Source organism: Pongo pygmaeus, chromosome 12, assembly GCF_028885625.2.
Source record: "Pongo pygmaeus isolate AG05252 chromosome 12, NHGRI_mPonPyg2-v2.0_pri, whole genome shotgun sequence".
Lineage (NCBI taxonomy): Eukaryota > Metazoa > Chordata > Mammalia > Primates > Hominidae > Pongo > Pongo pygmaeus.
Window position 1 is genome coordinate 71,739,414 of NC_072385.2, and position 17,386 is coordinate 71,756,799.

At 39.6% G+C, this 17,386-nt stretch overlaps 1 protein-coding gene across 3 annotated transcripts in view; it reads left to right on the top strand.

The window, feature by feature from the left end:
• The window catches only part of FAM161A (FAM161 centrosomal protein A), a 29,440-nt gene extending 13,584 nt beyond the window's left edge, over positions 1–15,856 (top strand). For 2 of the 3 annotated variants that reach the window (XM_054475793.2, XM_054475796.2), the window contains 5 exons: positions 55–1,215; positions 1,922–2,089; positions 4,506–4,605; positions 13,446–13,600; positions 14,106–15,856. In XM_054475793.2, the coding sequence (XP_054331768.1) occupies positions 55–1,215; positions 1,922–2,089; positions 4,506–4,605; positions 13,446–13,600; positions 14,106–14,250 (1,729 nt within the window). In that variant the 3' untranslated portion in view covers positions 14,251–15,856. The remainder of the gene's footprint in view (positions 1–54; positions 1,216–1,921; positions 2,090–4,505; positions 4,606–13,445; positions 13,601–14,105) is intronic. The other variant, XM_054475795.2, reaches the window with a different exon arrangement.
• Positions 15,857–17,386: the final 1,530 nt, after the last annotated feature.

A 17,386-nucleotide genomic window follows, 5' to 3' on the forward strand; every position in this document is an offset into this window, starting at 1 on the left:
TCATATTTGGTCACATACAACTGAAAGTATAACATAGTTATTCTTCTCATTTAGATCTGTATCAGAAAAGAACTCCTATCACCCTGTCTCATTAATGACATCATTTTCAGAGCCTGATTTAGGCCAGTCTTCCTCCTTGTACGTGTCCTCCTCTGAAGAGGAGTTACCCAACCTAGAAAAAGAGTATCCTAGGAAAAACAGAATGATGACCTATGCTAAGGAGCTCATCAACAACATGTGGACAGACTTTTGTGTTGAAGATTATATTCACTGTAAAGATACTGGCTTCCACGCAGCTGAAAAAACAAGGAAGAAACGAAAAGAATGGGTGCCCACGATTACAGTACCGGAGCCTTTTCAAATGATGATAAGAGAACAGAAGAAAAAAGAAGAGTCCATGAAATCTAAATCAGATATCGAAATGGTACATAAACTGCTCAAAAAACAAGAAGAGGATCCAGAGTGTAAGAAGAAATTCCGAGCCAATCCAGTTCCTGCATCTGTCTTTCTCCCCCTTTACCATGATTTAGTCAAGCAAAAAGAAGAACGGAGAAGGTCTCTGAAGGAGAAAAACAAAGAAGCTCTTTTGGCCTCGCAAAAGCCATTTAAATTTATAGCAAGGGAGGAACAGAAGCGAGCAGCCCGGGAAAAGCAGCTGAGAGACTTTCTTAAGTATAAAAAGAAAACAAATCGATTTAAAGCCAGACCCATTCCTCGATCTACTTATGGTTCAACTACCAATGACAAGTTAAAAGAAGGAGAGCTCTATCGAAACCTTAGGACACAGCTGAGAGCCCAGGAGCATTTACAGAACTCATCTCCTCTGCCTTGTAGGTCAGCTTGCGGAGGCAGGAACCCCAGGTGTCCTGAACAGGTTGTAAAGTTGAAGTATAAACACAAGGTTAGGTGCCCGACTCCTGATTTTGAGGACCTTCCTGAGAGATACCAGAAACACCTCTCAGAGCACAAGTCTCCAAAACTCTTAACGGTGTGTAAACCATTTGATCTTCGGGCATCTCCACATGCATCTATTAAAAGAGAAAAAATTTTGGCAGACATCGAAGCAGATGAAGAAAATTTAAAAGAAACACGTTGGCCTTATTTGTCTCCAAGGCGTAAGTCACCAGTAAGATGTGCAGGTGTAAAGCCTGTGCCTTGTAACTGCAACCCTCCAGTGCCCACGGTATCTTCCAGAGGACGAGAACAAGCCGTAAGGTAAGTAACTAGGACACAGTACTGACTGACTCATGGTTGCCAGATGAGTGTATGCAGCTCTGTGGAGTTTATGTTGGTACATTTGAAAATACTTAGAAATTATTATTGTGTCTATAAGATATTTTACATATAATATATGATATTTTGTCAGAGGGTATTCTAAGAAATGAATGTATTTTTCATTTATAAATTTTGGAGGATTAGAAAATATTAGTCTTAAGATTTCTAGTTTTACCTGGCCGGGCACGGTGGCTTACACCTGTAATCCCAGTGCTTTGGGAAGCCGAGGCAGATGGATCACAAGGTCAGGAATTCAAGACCACCCTGGCCTAGATAGTGAAACCCCATCTCTACTAAAAATACAAAAAATTAGCTGGGCGTGGTGGTGGGTGCCTGTAATCCCAGCTACTCAGGAGGGTGAGGCAGGAGAATCGCTTGAATCCAGGAGGCAGAGTTTGCAGTGAGCCGAAATCACGCCATGGCACTCCAACCTGGGTGACAGAGCGAGACTCCATCTCAAAAATAAATAAATAAATAAATAAATAAATAAATAAATATTTCTAGTTTTACAGGTCAGATCCTTTTCAAAAGGTTGCCTTTTTTCAAATTTTGAATTATCAAAATTCAAATTATCCCATGTTAAATCTTTGCTAAACAACATTCTCATTGGCTTAAAGTGGATTAAGCCTTAGTTTGTTACCCTCAGGAGATCACTTGAGGAAAAGAAAATGTTGGAAGAAGAGAGAAATCGGATCCTAACTAAACAGAAGCAAAGAATGAAAGAATTGCAGAAACTCCTGACAACCCGGGCTAAGGCTTATGACTCACATCAAAGTTTAGCTCAAATATCTAAATCCAGAGTAAAATGTCTCAGGTATCATGAAAAAATCTTGAATCTCCAGACCACTGGTTTTCAAACTTTCTTTTTTTTTTAAATCAGTAGATAGTAAAATATGAGCAGATTGAAAATAGCATTAGTGTTTTAGCTTATGGATTTAAATTGTCATCAGTTACTTATGTTTAGCACACACACACTCACCTCATGGTGAGAACCAACATATATACTCACCTTTATGGTGAGAACCATGAAGCTATGTTGATGAATACAGACATTTTCTATTGTGGCCTTAGTTAATGGTTATAATCTTATACCAATATCTGATCTTGTTGTTTATATTATTTTTGATTGCAGTAAACAGATATATCAAAGAGCTTTGTTCTAAGGTTTGTATGAAATCCGATAGCACAAATTAACACGTTAAACATCGGTTATGTGATGTGTTCATTAGCACATATGTTAATGTTTAGTAGTATGTGTTGCATTTTGTTAGTTTCAATATAAAAATATTCACGGAATCCTTAGAACCCCTTCACTAGAATTCTGCAGTACAAAGTTTGAAAACCAGTGTTCCAGATGTTGCACATAAAAATGTTGATGTTTAAGTAGGAAAATATCTCCCTCAAAGCCAGGTAAGTAATATGATTTATTACTTTTTAATCTGATTTCTAAATATGCCTATGTGCTTTTAATTACAATGAGTATTCTTTTATAATTTAGCCTTAATCCATTGATAAAGGGAGCTTAATTTGATGAACTTGAGCATAATGTTTCTTAGAAATAGATTACTTACCCTTAGGAAGTAAACTATTAATAGCTTTTTATTTTTTATTTATTTATTTATTTTTTGAGACAGAGTCTCGCTCTGTCACCTAGGCTGGATCCCGAGTTCAAGTGATTCTCCTGCCTCAGCCTACAGAGTAGCTGGGATTACAGGTGCTCACCACCACGCCCAGCTAATTTTTGTATTTTTAGTAGAGATGAGGTTTTGCCATGTTGGCCAGGCTGGTCTCAAACTCCTGACCTCAGGTGATCTGCCTACCTCGGCCTCCCAAAGTGCTGGGATTACAGGCATGAGCCACTGCGCCTGGACAATAGCTTTTTCATAACACCAACTTGTGTATAATTAAGACTAATTATCATTTAAAAATATAATTATTTTCCCCAATCCATTAATCTTATTATCTTGGTAGCAATTATATCTTACATAGAGAAAATAGTGTAGTTTAATTTATTATAGGATCTTGCTCAAACAGTGAGAACACTTATGGTAAATTTATATATTTTGGTTCCTGTTTCTCTTTATGTTATATTCCCATGCTCTTTACTTCTCCTTTGACTTGCTCCCATTGAATTAACTTTGCCACTAACCTGTAGGAGATCTTATTTAGGGGAAAAAAATAACAGCAAAGGCTGGATGCCATGGCTCATATCTGTAATCCCAGCACCTTGGGAGTCCAAGGCAGGAAGATTGCTTGAGCCCAGGAGTTTGAGACCAGCCTGGTAAACATAATGATACCCCCATCTCTACAAAAAATTTAAAAAAATTAGCCAGGTGTGGTGGCATGCCCCTGTAGTTCCACCTACTCAAGAGGCTAAGGTGGGAGGATCATTTGAGCCCAGGAAGTCAAAGCTGCAGTCAGCCATGATTGCACCACTGCACTCCAGCCTGGGCAACAGAGAGAGAACCTGTCTCAAAAATAATAGGCCAGGCGCAATGGCTCATGCCTGTAATCCCAGCACTTTGAGAGGCCGAGACAGGCAGATCACCTGAGGTCAGGAGTTCAAGACCAGCCTGGCCACATGGTGAAACCCTCATCTCTACTAAAAATACAGAAAATTAGCCAGGCGTGGTGGTGCACACCTGTAATCTCAGCTATTCAGGAGGCTGAACCCAGGAGGTAGAGGTTGCAGTGAGCTGAGATTGCACCACTGCACCAGCCTGAGCAACAGAATGACACTCCATCTCAAAACAAAAAATAAATAACAACAACAATAAAATAATAATAATAAATAAGAGCAAGATCTTGTTTTCAGAAGAAATTCCTTACAGAGAAGATAGCTAATTTGTTCCAAAATTTTCTTGGTTTTATACACTTATAAATGAGACAAGAGGGCTTTCATTCATCTCTTCAGGTCAGTTTGAAGTCCCTTAATATATTTATGCCTTGAGGATTTCAGAAATTAAAGTGTCCAGACTATTCCTAGAGCATAATATGTGTGATCTGAGAACCTAGGATTTTATTCTGCATTCCATGAGAATTAACCAGTATAGAAGAGGAATCGAGGTAAACTGTGAACTGTGCTCATAATTTCTGATTTGTCAGCTAAGCTAAATGTTATTTCTTTTTTTTTATTGACTTTGTACAAGTTGATAAGTTAAATGTTACATATGTAAGTTCTTATTTCTTAGATGATCTTTTAAAATTCCATTGCTTTTATTTAATTTTAGAAAGAGCGAAAAGGAAAGGATGAGAGAATACCAACGAGAACTAGAAGAAAGAGAAGAAAAATTAAAAAAGAGGCCACTGCTATTTGAAAGAGTTGCTCAGGTTGTGTTTATTGGAATTTAAGAGCTATTGTCAGTTTTTTTGTTTTGTTTTGTTTTGTTTTGTTTTTACAGCTTTAGCTCCTAAATTTACAGTCCATTTTTCTTATGTGTTATGTAACTGTTGAGATACATTATTGTTGTTTGTGTTGGCTTCATCATATCAGCCAATGAGTAATTTTGCTTAAATCTGAGCATTTAGCCAGGTGTAGTGGTGTGCACCTGTAGTCCCAGCTACTTGGGAGGCTGAAGTGGGCAGATTGCTTGAGCCCAAGAGTTTTGGTCCAACCTGTGCAGTGTAGCAAGACCTCATCTCAAAAAAATAATCTGAACATTGAATCTTTTTGATGAAGCACATAAGTTTGATAAATGACATGTCAATCCAGTAGTTCATAAAATAATTTTGCAAGCTGGTTTCTAATGGCTGGTCTTTTTTCAGTACAAACTTGGTTAGATATTAAAATGAGGCTTCATGATATCACTTGGAGGTCTTTGAAGAATTAAAAAAATGAAACAAAGTGGCTGATTGAATCAGAGTTATTTCTGCCAGTTTTTTTTTTAAGTGAGTCTGTAATTCAATCTTCTCTGCAATTACTAAAAGAACTTCCTTTCTATAGGAAAAACAAACTAGTCTTACGGACAGTGGACCCTGATTTACTAAGTTTATGCCCAGTTTTACAACCTTTCCCTTAAGGGAAATTTGTCAATTTTAGGTCATCTTCTCCTTTGTCCCATAGGGGAGGCATCTGTATGGGTGACATGGCTTAACAATGGACAAAATCACTGGAGGTTACAGGTTCTAAATTGTGAATTTGAAGCTGTTATAATTGGACAATAGACAGTTGGAGAATTTACCTGTAACAGATGAGCATAGTTACAGAACTGTACTTGCCAGTGACTCATTGAGGACAGTGGACATGTATTGTGGGTGAATCTGCACATTATAGTCTCTCAAAGTTACGTAATCTTTTTGCTCACTGATCTAGATATAATTTTATATAATGCCTTTCATTTTAAGGGATGGATTTTTTTAACATCTTTATTTCAACTTTAGGGGGGAAAATCATTTTAAGCTGTTCTACATTATAATCATAAAGTGATTGGCTTTTGGCTCAAAGACATTATCTCCAGCTCTGAACTGCAAGTTTTTTGTCTTTGCTTTTTACACTGCTTCTGGGTTTTTCTTATTTATTTGTTTATTTATTTATTTATTTTTTCAACTTTTATTTTAAATTCAAGGGGTATATGTGCCGGTTTGTTACAAGGGTATGCCAGGTGCCGTGGCTCATGCCTGTAATCCCAGCCAGCATTTTGGGAGGCCGAGGCAGGTGGATCACCTAAGGTCAGGGGTTCGAGACCAGCCTGGCCCACATGGTGAAACCTCATCTCTACTAAAAATACAAAAATTAGCCAGGCATGGTTTTGCGTGCCTGTAGTCCCAACTACTTGGGAGGCTGAGGCAGGAGAATTGCTAAAACCTGGGAGGTGGAGGTTGCAGTGAGCTGAGATTGTGTCATTGCACTCCAGCCTGAGCAACAAGGGCAAAATTCTATCTAAAAAAAAAAAAAAAAAAAAAAAAGGGTATATTGTGTGAGCTGGGGTTTGGGGTATGATTGAACTCATCACCCAGGTAATGAACATAGTACCCAATAGGTAGGTTTTCAACCCTTGCCCTCCTCCCCCCAATAGGTAGGTTTTCAACCCTTGCCCTCCTCCCTCCACTCTCCCTCTTATATCCTCCAGTGTCTGTTGTTCCCATCTTTATTTCCATGTGTACCCAGTGTTTAGTTCCCACTTGTAAGTGAGAACATGGGATGTTTGGTTTTCCGTTTCTGCTTTAGTTTGTTTAGGATAATAGCTTCCAGCTGCATCCATGTTGTTGCAAAGGACATGATTTCATTCTTTTTTATGGCTGTGTAGTATTCCATGGTATATGTGTAAAATATTTTCTGTATCCAATCCACTGCTGATGGGCTGGGTTGATACCATGTCTTTGCTGTTGTGAATAGCACCAGCACTTGTTATTGTCTGTCTGGTTTTTTTAGAAAAATATTTTTAGAGGCAGGGTCTCACTCTGTTGCCCAGGCCAGTGCAGTAGTACAATCATAGCTCACTGGAACCTTGAACTCCTGGGCTCAAATGATCCCCAGTATGAGCATCCCCAGTAGCTGAGACAAAGGCCCACATCATCATGCCCAGCTAATTTTATTTTTTGTAGAGACTGGGTCTCACTGTATTGCCCAGGCTGGTCTTGAACTCCTGGCCTCAAGTGATCCTCCCACCTCCACCTCCCAAGTTGATGAGATTACAGGCATAAACCACTGCACCTAGCTTTTGTCTTTTTGTTATAGCCTTCCTAGTGGGTACAAAGTGGTATTTCATTGTTCAGTAACATTCTTTCAACTGTTCTTTTATCTTTTTCATTACAGACTCTATCTACTAGCTTATTGATATGGTAGGTGAGGATTTAGCTGTTTTAACACGTCCTCTCGGAAGCACACTTACCTACCCTTTCAGCATCTTTCCATCCTTCCGTTTCCCAGTCAGCTGTATCACAGTTAGGTCAGAATTCATTGTTATAACTTAGTAAACAATGTTGGCAGCTGAGCCCTATATTATTATCATCACATTTCCTTTTTTTTTTTTTTTTTTTTTGAGACAGAGTCTCGCTCTGTCACCCAGGCTGGAGTACAGTGGCACAATCTCAGCTCACTGCAACCTCTGCCTCCTGGGTTCAAGCCATTCTCCTGCCTCAGCCTCCTGAGTAGCTGGGATTAAAGGTGCGCGCCACCACGCCCGGCTAATTTTTTTGTATTTTTTAGTAGAGACAAGGTTTCACCATGTTGGTCAGGCTGGTCTCGAACTCCTGACCTGATGATCTGCCTGCCTTGGCCTCCCAAAGTGCTGGGATTACAGGCGTGAGCCACCGTGACTGGCCCATCACATTTCCTTTACAAAATTTTTTTCTTGTGTTAATAATTACTAATTTTGTTTGGTCCTCCCCCCACCTTCCCTCATTCCCCACCAATGTATGTATGATTATTATTCTTAAGCTTTTCTGTTAGCTCTCAAAAATCCCCCTCAAACAGTTAAACACATTGGTAATTCATCAGTTCCTTTCCTCCCCTGGAGCCCACAAGTGTCCTGCTCCACTTTGGAATGGTTTCTCTCTAGGTCAGCAGTCCTCAACCTTTTTGGCACTAGAGACTGGTTTTATGGAAGACCATTTTTCCACAGACCAGGGTTGCGTGGGGTGGGGTGGATGGATGGGGGAATGGATCATTTCAGGATGAAACTGTTCCACCTCACATCATCAGGCATTAGATTCTCATAAGGAGCCTGCAACCTAGATCCCTGGCATGAGCAGTTCACAATAGGGGTCACCCTCCTGTGAGAATCTAACGCCGTAGGAGGCAGGGCTCAGGCCATAGTGCTCACCCTCCCACTGCTCACTTCCTGCTGTGCAGCCTGGTTCCTAACAGGCCACAGACCTGTACTTAGTTCGTGATAGCGACCCCTGCTCCAGGCCTCTGGCATAAGCAACATCTTAGGACCTTTTTCACTGTTATACTGGGGATTAGTTAGATATTAACCTGGATTTATCTACATTTCTTGTATTTCTTTTAAAATCACTGTTATTTTATTCTAGTTCTAGAAGATTTCCTCAAATTTATCTTCCAAATCTGCATTTTTTGCTTACCTAATGAAAAATGACATAATTTCCAGAATGCTTCCCAATTATTAAATATTCCTTTGGTATTTTTCATGGGTGCAGTACTTTTTTTTTTTTTTTTTTTTTGGGACAGGGTCTTACTCTGTCCCAGGCTGGAGCGCAGTGGCATGATCTCGGCTCACTGCAACCTCAACCCCTTGGGCTCAGGCGATCTTCCCACCTCAGCCTCCCAAGTAGTTAGGACTACAGGCACAAGCTACCATGCCACGCTAATTTTTGTATTTTTTGTAAAGACAGGGGTCTTACTGTGTTGTCCATGCTGGTCTCAAGCTCCTGGGCTCAAGAAATCCTCCTTTCTTGGCCTTCCAAAGTGCCGGGATTCCAGGTGTGAGCCACCACACCCAGTCTATCTTTTATATCTCTGAGCATACTGGTGATATTGTCTCAGTTTCCTTCAAGTTCCTTTTTCTCTTTTTTAGCCGCTTGTCTATCATATTAGAAGCTTTCCTCAGATTATCTTTGGTTGTCTGTTTGCATTTAAGAGGGAAACTGCACAAAGCTATTTGGAAGCTGGTTTCTAATGTTTTTTGAGAGGTTGCTGAAAGACAAGCACTCCACTAAGCACTTTATATGCTTTATCTTAACTGACCTTTACACTGCTCCTGTGAGGTTCTTATTTCACAGATGAGGGACATCTTGAGGCTTAGATGATACAACCAGAAGAAGGGGAACCAGGATTCAAGCCCAGATCTGACTGTCTTCATGTGATTCTTTTATCTATCATATTGTTTTCCTGCCCCCTTCTCAACAAATGCTTTTTGAATATCAGAAAATCCCTTGAGACCCTTAAAGTCAGATAGAAACAAGACAGAAAAATGTAGTCATTCAAGACACACAATTGCAGCAATTACAGATGTGTGTTGAGACTAAATTGTGAATATGATTGTTTTGGAGGTTGGGGGAATGGTCAGATTGATATGGTTTTTTTTCTGTTAACCTCAATTCCAGGGAGCAGGTACATAACCTGGGAATACTAATATTTGTGTTAGTGGCATGCGAGGCTTGTTCCAACAGGTCTAGAAAAAAAAAAAAAGGAAAGTAAATAAATGCTAAATTAAAGGAATCATTATGGATGATACTATAAAACAAGAAAGAAAGTGTGAAGTATTATTTGGGAAGACCAATATTGAACACATATGCAGCAATGATTTATTATAGTGCTATTTGTCTAAGAAATATCTTTTTTTTTTTTTTTGAGAAGGAGTCTCAATCTGTCACCCAGGCTGGAGTGCAGTGGCTCGATCTCAGCTCACTGCAACCTCTGCCTCCCAGGTTCAAGTGATTCTCCTGCCTCAGCCTCCTGAGTATCTGGGATTCAGCTCACTGCAACCTCTGCGTCCCGGGTTCAAGTGATTCTCCTGCCTCAGCCTCCTGAGTATCTGGGATTCAGGCGCGTGCCACCATGCCTGGCTAATTTTTTTTGTATTTTTAGTCGAGACGAAGTTTCATCATGTTGGTCAGGCTGGTCTCAAACTCCTGACCTTTTGATCCGCCTACCTCAGCCTCTCAAAGTTCCGGGATTACAGGCATGAACCACCACATCCAGCCAGAAATATCTTTATATTAGAAAAATTAGGCCAGTGACTCACACCCTATAATCCCAACACTTTGGGAAACTGAGGGGAGAGGATAATTTGAGGCCAAGAGTTTGAGACCAGTGTCTACTGTTCTCACTTTTTTTTTTTTTTTTTTTTTTTTTTTGAGACAGGGTCTCACTCTGTCACACAGGCTGGAGTGCAGTGGCGTGATCTTGGCTCACTGCAACCTCTGCCTCCTGGGTTCAAGTGATTCTCCTGCCTCAGTCTCCCGAGTAGCTGTGATTACAGGTGCACACCACCATGCCCGGCTAATTTTTTTTGTATTTTTAGTAGAGACGGGATTTCACCATGCTGGCTGGGCTGGTCCCGAACTCCTGACCTCAAGTGATCCACCTGCCTCGGCCTCCCAAAGTACTGGGATTACAGGCATGAGCCACCGTACCTGGCCTACTGTTCTCATCTTCATATCTGTGTGTACCCAATTCCTGCCCATTCAGCTGGTCATTGAGAGACCTGTCAAATTTTCTTCCTAAATAATTTTTGGATCTGCCCTTCACCATCCTTGATGGTGAAATGCCAGGTGGAACCTTTATTTCCTATCTGAATCATAATAGTTTGATTGATTTTTCTGCCTTGCTCTTTGCAGAACCATTCGTTATATCTTCACCTTACCATTTCCATTCCCCTACTAAAATGTTAACCCTGGGTAGACAATTAATAAGCCTTTATAACAGGGGCAATCATCCATTCTCACCAATTCCATTTATTCTCATTTTCAATGAATGATATCAAGGGGTCTTCTCATTAACTTCTCAAAAAGTATATACAGAGTTACTGTGGCAGTGAATCACCATTGCTTTTTTTTTTAGTACATTTTTTGCTGCAGTCTATTTTGCTGGAACTGTTGTTGCTAATTAACAGCTGGTTTTTAATAAATTTGCTTGCAGCTATTTGCTTTGCCCATTTATAGGAGTTAATTGTGGTCTCACTGCTGCTGAGTGATTCCCTAACACAATATGCCTGTGATTCTTTACAGAATAAACTATGTTGTCCTGTTTCTTGGAAATCACAGGATTAATTAACTGAGAAGATGTTAAATTGAATTTTAAACCAAAGTCAGATGAAGGCTTACTGGCACAAATTTTGACTAATGTCTTTTTAATGTCTTATATATTTAATTTGCTGAAGTCAGAATATGCTGTTGGTAATGCATTCAGAGCTAGGTTTGGGGTTTCTTTATTCTTCTCTGTAGTCTTTAGGGTATAGTTCTTATTTCTCATTTTGCCCTTCCTTTCAGTTCCCCAAGGCTTGTCTGTTGATATTCACAGACTCTGGATGGGTTTTTACTTACTTTTCTAAAAAATATTATTGTTATTCACAGTGAGTGCATTTTAGCAGCAGTGCTTCTTTTTCAGTTTTCCAGAGTGTCAGGAAATGCACTGGTGATACTTTTATCCATTGTAATCAGTCCTTGCTATTTTGGGTTCTCCTGTGTAACACTAGACTCCATGGCCCCTCATTATACTAGATTTGGCAAATATCTGACAACTACGTTGCTCAAGTCAGGCTTTAGGTCACCTTCAAACTCTAGGACGACTACTACCACTTAGAGAAAGTAGCATGATGTAATATAAAAGACCTAGGAAATGGTCAAGAGACTTGGTTCTACCACTCACTAGCCTTGTGACCTTAATCAATTTCACCTTTGAGGCAGGGGCCGGGGGAGACTTGGTTTCTTTATTAAATACGGGGGTTAGACTGGGTACTCCTCCACACCCTTCCCAGTATGAATGCCGTTGGTACATTGGAACTGGGCCATTCCTAGTATTAGGAATGCTTGCTTTAGTTGGAGGTCCTAGCTTTAGTTGGAGGTCCAGAGGGCAATTCTTGGCCCTCTAACAGTTCAGATCCACTCATGGGAGCTAAAATGGGCTAAAGTCGAGGCACTAGTGTGAACCGAGTCACTGTGTGGCTCCATAAAGCCTGCCTTCTCTGGAACTGTGCTGAGAGGGTCATCACAGTTCCAACAGATCTTAAAGCCAGGAAGTGACATTCTACAGATTTGAACCCAGTTCTAAATTCATATTCTTTTTGTTAAATCCCTTGCTTCCTCCACAGAGTAAAAATTACAACACTGGTGCTTTTATCATCTTTAATGGATTGGGGATATGGCTTATAAAGAGTAAAAATTATAGTAGATACATAAAATAAAAGAAATTGGCTGGGTGCCATGGCTCATGCCTGTAATCCCAGCACTTTGGGAGGCCAAGGCCAGTGGATCACTTAAACTCAGGAGTTCAAGACCATCCTGGACAACATAGTGAAGCCCCATCCTACAAAAAATACAAAAATTAGCTGGGCATGGTGGCACGCGCCTGTGGTCCCAGCTACTGAGGTGGGAGGATCGCTTGAGCCCAGGAGGTTGAGGCTGCAGTGAGTTGTGTTTGCACCACTGCACTCCAGCCTGGGTGACAGAGCAAGACCCTTTTTCAAAAAAAGAGAAAAAGAAAAATCCTCTGACAACAATTATTGCATGAAATCTTTTTTTTCAGATATCTTTATACAGTCATAAAAGTATATAAAACCTAGGTACAATATAAAAAATAATTATAGATCAATCTAATGTGGCCGCCACCCATGTTAACAAATAGACCATTGCTAGCACCCCAAAAACCCTATGTGCCCTTGCAGATCACAGCCCTCTACCTCTCCCCAAGAGGTAACCGCCATTCTAACTTTCAGGATAAGTATTTCCTTGTTTTTCTTTGCAATTTTACAGTGTGTGTACCTATCCTCAAAGAATATAGTTGTTTTGCCCATTTCTGAACTTTATATAGATCATACAATATGTACTTGTCAGTGCTTTGCTTCTTTTGCTCAGTATTATATTTGTGAGATCCATCCATGTTGTGGCATGTAACTGTAGTTCATTCATTTTCCTTGCTTTATTTCACTCCATTATAGGAATAGACCACAATTTATTTATCCATTCTGCTACTAATAGGTATTTGGGTGATTTCCCATTTGGGGTTATTGAAGGACAGTACTATCCTGAACATTCTTGTACATGTCCTCCCTTGGGACACATATGTGGGATCTTCTCTGGGTATATTCCTAGGAGTGTAGGAGTGTAATTGTTGGTCATAGGGTATGCAGATTTTCAAACAACTGTGACTGCTGAACTTAATTATCACCAGTACTTTTAATCCATTTTTTTTTTTTTTTGAGACAGAGTCTCTCCCTGTCACCCAGGCTGGAGTGCAGTGGCGTGATCTCCGCTCACTGCAAGCTCCGCCTCCCAGGTTCATACCATTCTCCTGCCTCAGCCTCCCGAGTAGCTGGGACTACAGGCGCCTGCCACCACACCCGGCTAATTTTTTTGTATTTTTAGTAGAGACGGGGTTTCACCGTGTTAGCCAGGATGGTCTAGATCTCCTGATCTCGTGATCCACCCGTCTCGGCCTCCCAAAGTGCTGGGATTACAGGTGTGAGCCACTGCGCCCGGCCTAATATATTTTTGATGAAAATTTAAAGTCTTCTATTCTCGTCTAAAAAGGTTTGTCTTTCCTATAGAAAAATGCAAGAATGGCAGCAGAAAAGCATTATTCTAATACCCTAAAAGCACTAGGAATATCTGATGAGTTTGTTTCAAAGAAAGGCCAAAGTGGAAAAGTACTTGAGTACTTCAACAATCAAGAGACGAAAAGTGTCACTGAAGACAAAGAAAGGTAACATATATAAGATGTCTGAATGGCTTACCTTTGAAAAAATTATTACCTGCAGAAAGGCACAATTTTATACTATATATATTTTTTGTTCTATATTGTTTTAAAAAGATCTTTTACCCAATAATAAAAGACATATGAACTATTGTAAAACACACTGATATTTTAACATGTTTGACACATTAACGTTCACATGAAGTATTTTATTTTTAAAGCAGAATAACAGATTTCTTAATGACATCAGTAACAAAAATAATAGCATGCTTTCAAATGAAGTTTAAAGAACCAATCACTCAAATTTTGAAATAAATTAGTTTTCAGGAATATTAAATTTCTCAATGGGCACTTTTATAACGTTTTCTTTCTTTTTTTTGAGTTGTCTTGGTAACAAATTGGAATTCATACACTTGAGGAAGACTGGCTACACGGTGGCATACTTGCAGAGGGTTTGTTTACCTTTAAACCAACTCATTTTTCCTTTGAAAGATTGATAAATTTCTTCCCCTAGCTTTAATGAAGAAGAAAAAATAGAAGAAACAGAGAATGGGGAAGAAAATTATTTTATCGATACCAACAGCCAGGATTCTTACAAGGAAAAAGATGAAGCCAATCAAGAAAGTGAAGAAGAGAAACCTGTTGAAGAATCACACTGAATCATCAAGGCCTCCTCTCTATGCCTTGCTGTTGTTTGCAGTGTCAGGGTGTCAGCAGCCACATTTGTGTTTAGAACATCTGTGGGGACGCCTCTGATATGTGCAGGGCTGTTGATCAAAGTCATCTGTAGCCTGAAAAGCCTGAATCCAGCTGATTGGTCATTGATCAGTTAGAGTAAGGCTTTGCCTATTCAGTTTTAAAAATCATTGTGTATTATCTGTTTGCAACTGTGATTTTGTATTTTTAAAAAGTAAGAACCACAGCTGTCACAAACTGATTAGTTATAAAAATATACATTATTTCATTAATTTTACTGGAAAAAATGGCTTAGTATTGAAAGGAGAGAGAAGTATTGGTCTTTGGTGATTTACTTTTTAAAAATTTTAGAAAGTGTGAATCAATAAGTATTTTTAATTATACTATTTGCCCATTCTTTTTCTCTGCAATACATTTCACAGAATAAATCCTCTAACTTGTTTCGCTGCTCTGAGCCATTTTTAAAAGTATAGAAAAAAGGCCGGGCGTGGTGGCTCTCGCCTGTCATCCCAGCACTTTGAGAGGCCGAGGCGGGTGGATCACGAGGTCAGGAGATCGAGACCATCCTGGCTAACATGATGAAACCCCGTCTCTACTAAAAATACAAAAAATTAGTTGGGCGTGGTGGTGGGCGCCTGTAGTCCCAGCTACTTGGGAGGCAGAGGCAGGAGAATGGCATGAACCCAGGAGGCAGAGCTTGCAGTGAGCCAAGATCGCGCCACTGCACTCCAGCCTGGGTGACAGAGCGAGACTCCGTCTCAAAAAAAAAAAAAAAAAAAAAAAGTATAGAAAAAAATGGATACTTGCAAATTTACATTTATTTTTGCACTGAGAGTTTACTGTTAAATGGTCTACACCATCATCCCTTTTTCTTTTTATCCTTAGTTCTAGTCCAAATTATTTTTGATATGTAAATTATTAGGAAAGTTTTTATACTAGCTTTTTTAACCTTATGTATTATTACAGATGGAAGTAATTATGGCATGTATGAGTTATAATCTAAATTAGGGGCAAGTATCCCTGTTTTTTATATGATGAAATTGTGCATAAAAACTTGGCTAAGGCAAGTCTCCAAAGTAATTCAGATTTAACTCTTCACTGCTAGACTCAGTTGTGTTCAACTTTTTACATATTATTGCCAACACACTTTATCTCTCTGTGTACAGTGTTAATCTGATTTTATAAATCTATATTTTTTTCTTTAAGCAAATTTTTGTTTTAAAATTTGAAGCCAATCATAAAGATAATACAGCATAAGACATTTTCTTTTCTAAAAACAATCAGCATCATTTTAAAAGGATGAACTAATACAGGTGTATGTAATAGCAGTGTTTCCAAACTGGCAATTTATGCTTTAAATTTAAAAATAAAGTCATTTTTCTCCATCAGGGGCAAATGTTTACTTGTAATTTTCTTCTTACAGTTCGTGTTAAATTACTTTTTACTATTATATTGTAAACTCCTTGGGATTTGGCACCACTTAAAAATTCATCTTTGTATTCCCTTAATATTTGACACAGGATTGTACATATGGTAGGTACTTAATAAAGGTTTGAATGAGTGTGTAGATGAATATGGTTTTTATATACTTACAGCTACTTCAGAATGAGTACACATGGAATTAAAAACATTTCCCTCCTAGCTCATTGGGAGCCTGTGAAACACAATCTACAAATTGTAATAGTACTTAAAACATTACTTGCTTTCAAGGATTCACTCCACAGCCTGTCCCTTCTCAGTTTCATGAGGAGAGTGTGGGCTTTGGTCATGAAACACTTGGCTTCAGGACCAATCTCGTTTTCTTACCTTTAAAAAAATGGGAATAGAACCTATCTTGAGTGGCTGTAGGAAGGAATGGATGACATCATATGTGGAAAGTTCTTTGCAAACTGTGATATTCAAATGATGGTGTCAGAAGACAGAATATTCCTGAGGAAACTATTAACTTAAAATATTTGTACTTAAATGAGATACACTGTGATTTAAATATTATTTGGTTAGAAATAACTTTTGAAGCACTTTGTTAGACATGATCTGGTAAACACAGAACCAAAGTTAAAAAAAGAGAGAGACACTGACAGTTTCAAATCATTCTATGCGTATCGCTGTTCACTTTGGGAGGCCGAGATGGGCGGATCACAAGGTCAGGAGATCGAGACCATCCTGGCTAACACAGTGAAACCCCAGCTCTACTAAAAATACAAAAAAAAAATTAGCCAGGCGTGGTGGTGGGCGCCTGTAGTCCCAGCTACTCGGGAGGCTGAGGCAGGAGAATGGCGGGAACCCGGAGGCGGAGTTTGCAGTGAGCTGCCATCGTGCCACTGCACTCCAGCCTGGGCAACAGAGCAAGACTCTGTCTCTAAAAAAAAAAAAAAGCCTAAACGTTAGCTGGGCGCGGTGGCTCACGCCTGTAATCCCAGCACTTTGGGAGGCCAAGGCGGGTGGATCACGAGGTCAGGAGATCGAGACCATCCTGGCTAATGCGGTGAAACCCCGTCTCTACTAAAAATACAAAAAATTAGCCGGGCGTGGTGGTGGGCGCCTGTAGTCCCAGCTACTTGGGAAGATGAGGCATGAGAATGGCGTGAACCCAGGAGGCGGAGCTTGCAGTGAGCGGAGATGGCGCCACTGCACTCCAGCCTGGGCGACAGAATGAGACTCCATCTTAAAAAAAAAAAAAAAAGACATCAAATTGACAGCTGAAAGATTACTTTAGCAGATCACATCACACAGTGATGGTCAGAAGTCAATTGGTTAAATCAAACATGTTTTCAGGTGTTAGGTAACTGAAAATTTTTTACATTTGTATCGTCTGAATTGGCTCCAGAATTCTTTTTACTTATGAGATTTTCCTTTATACAAGAGTAACCTAACATCAAGAAAAAGGTTATGCTCTTTTTTTCTTTCGTAATATTACTGGGTACCCTATTACTTCATACTTATTTCCGCAGAAAAAATGGCCTGGGGACTTATTGGAGGATGAAGTTATTTTACACATACACAAACACACACGTATATATGTATCTATAGATATGGTGGAAGTCTGGATGCGGTGGCTCATGCCTGTAATCTCAGCACTTTTGGAGGCAGAGGAAGGCG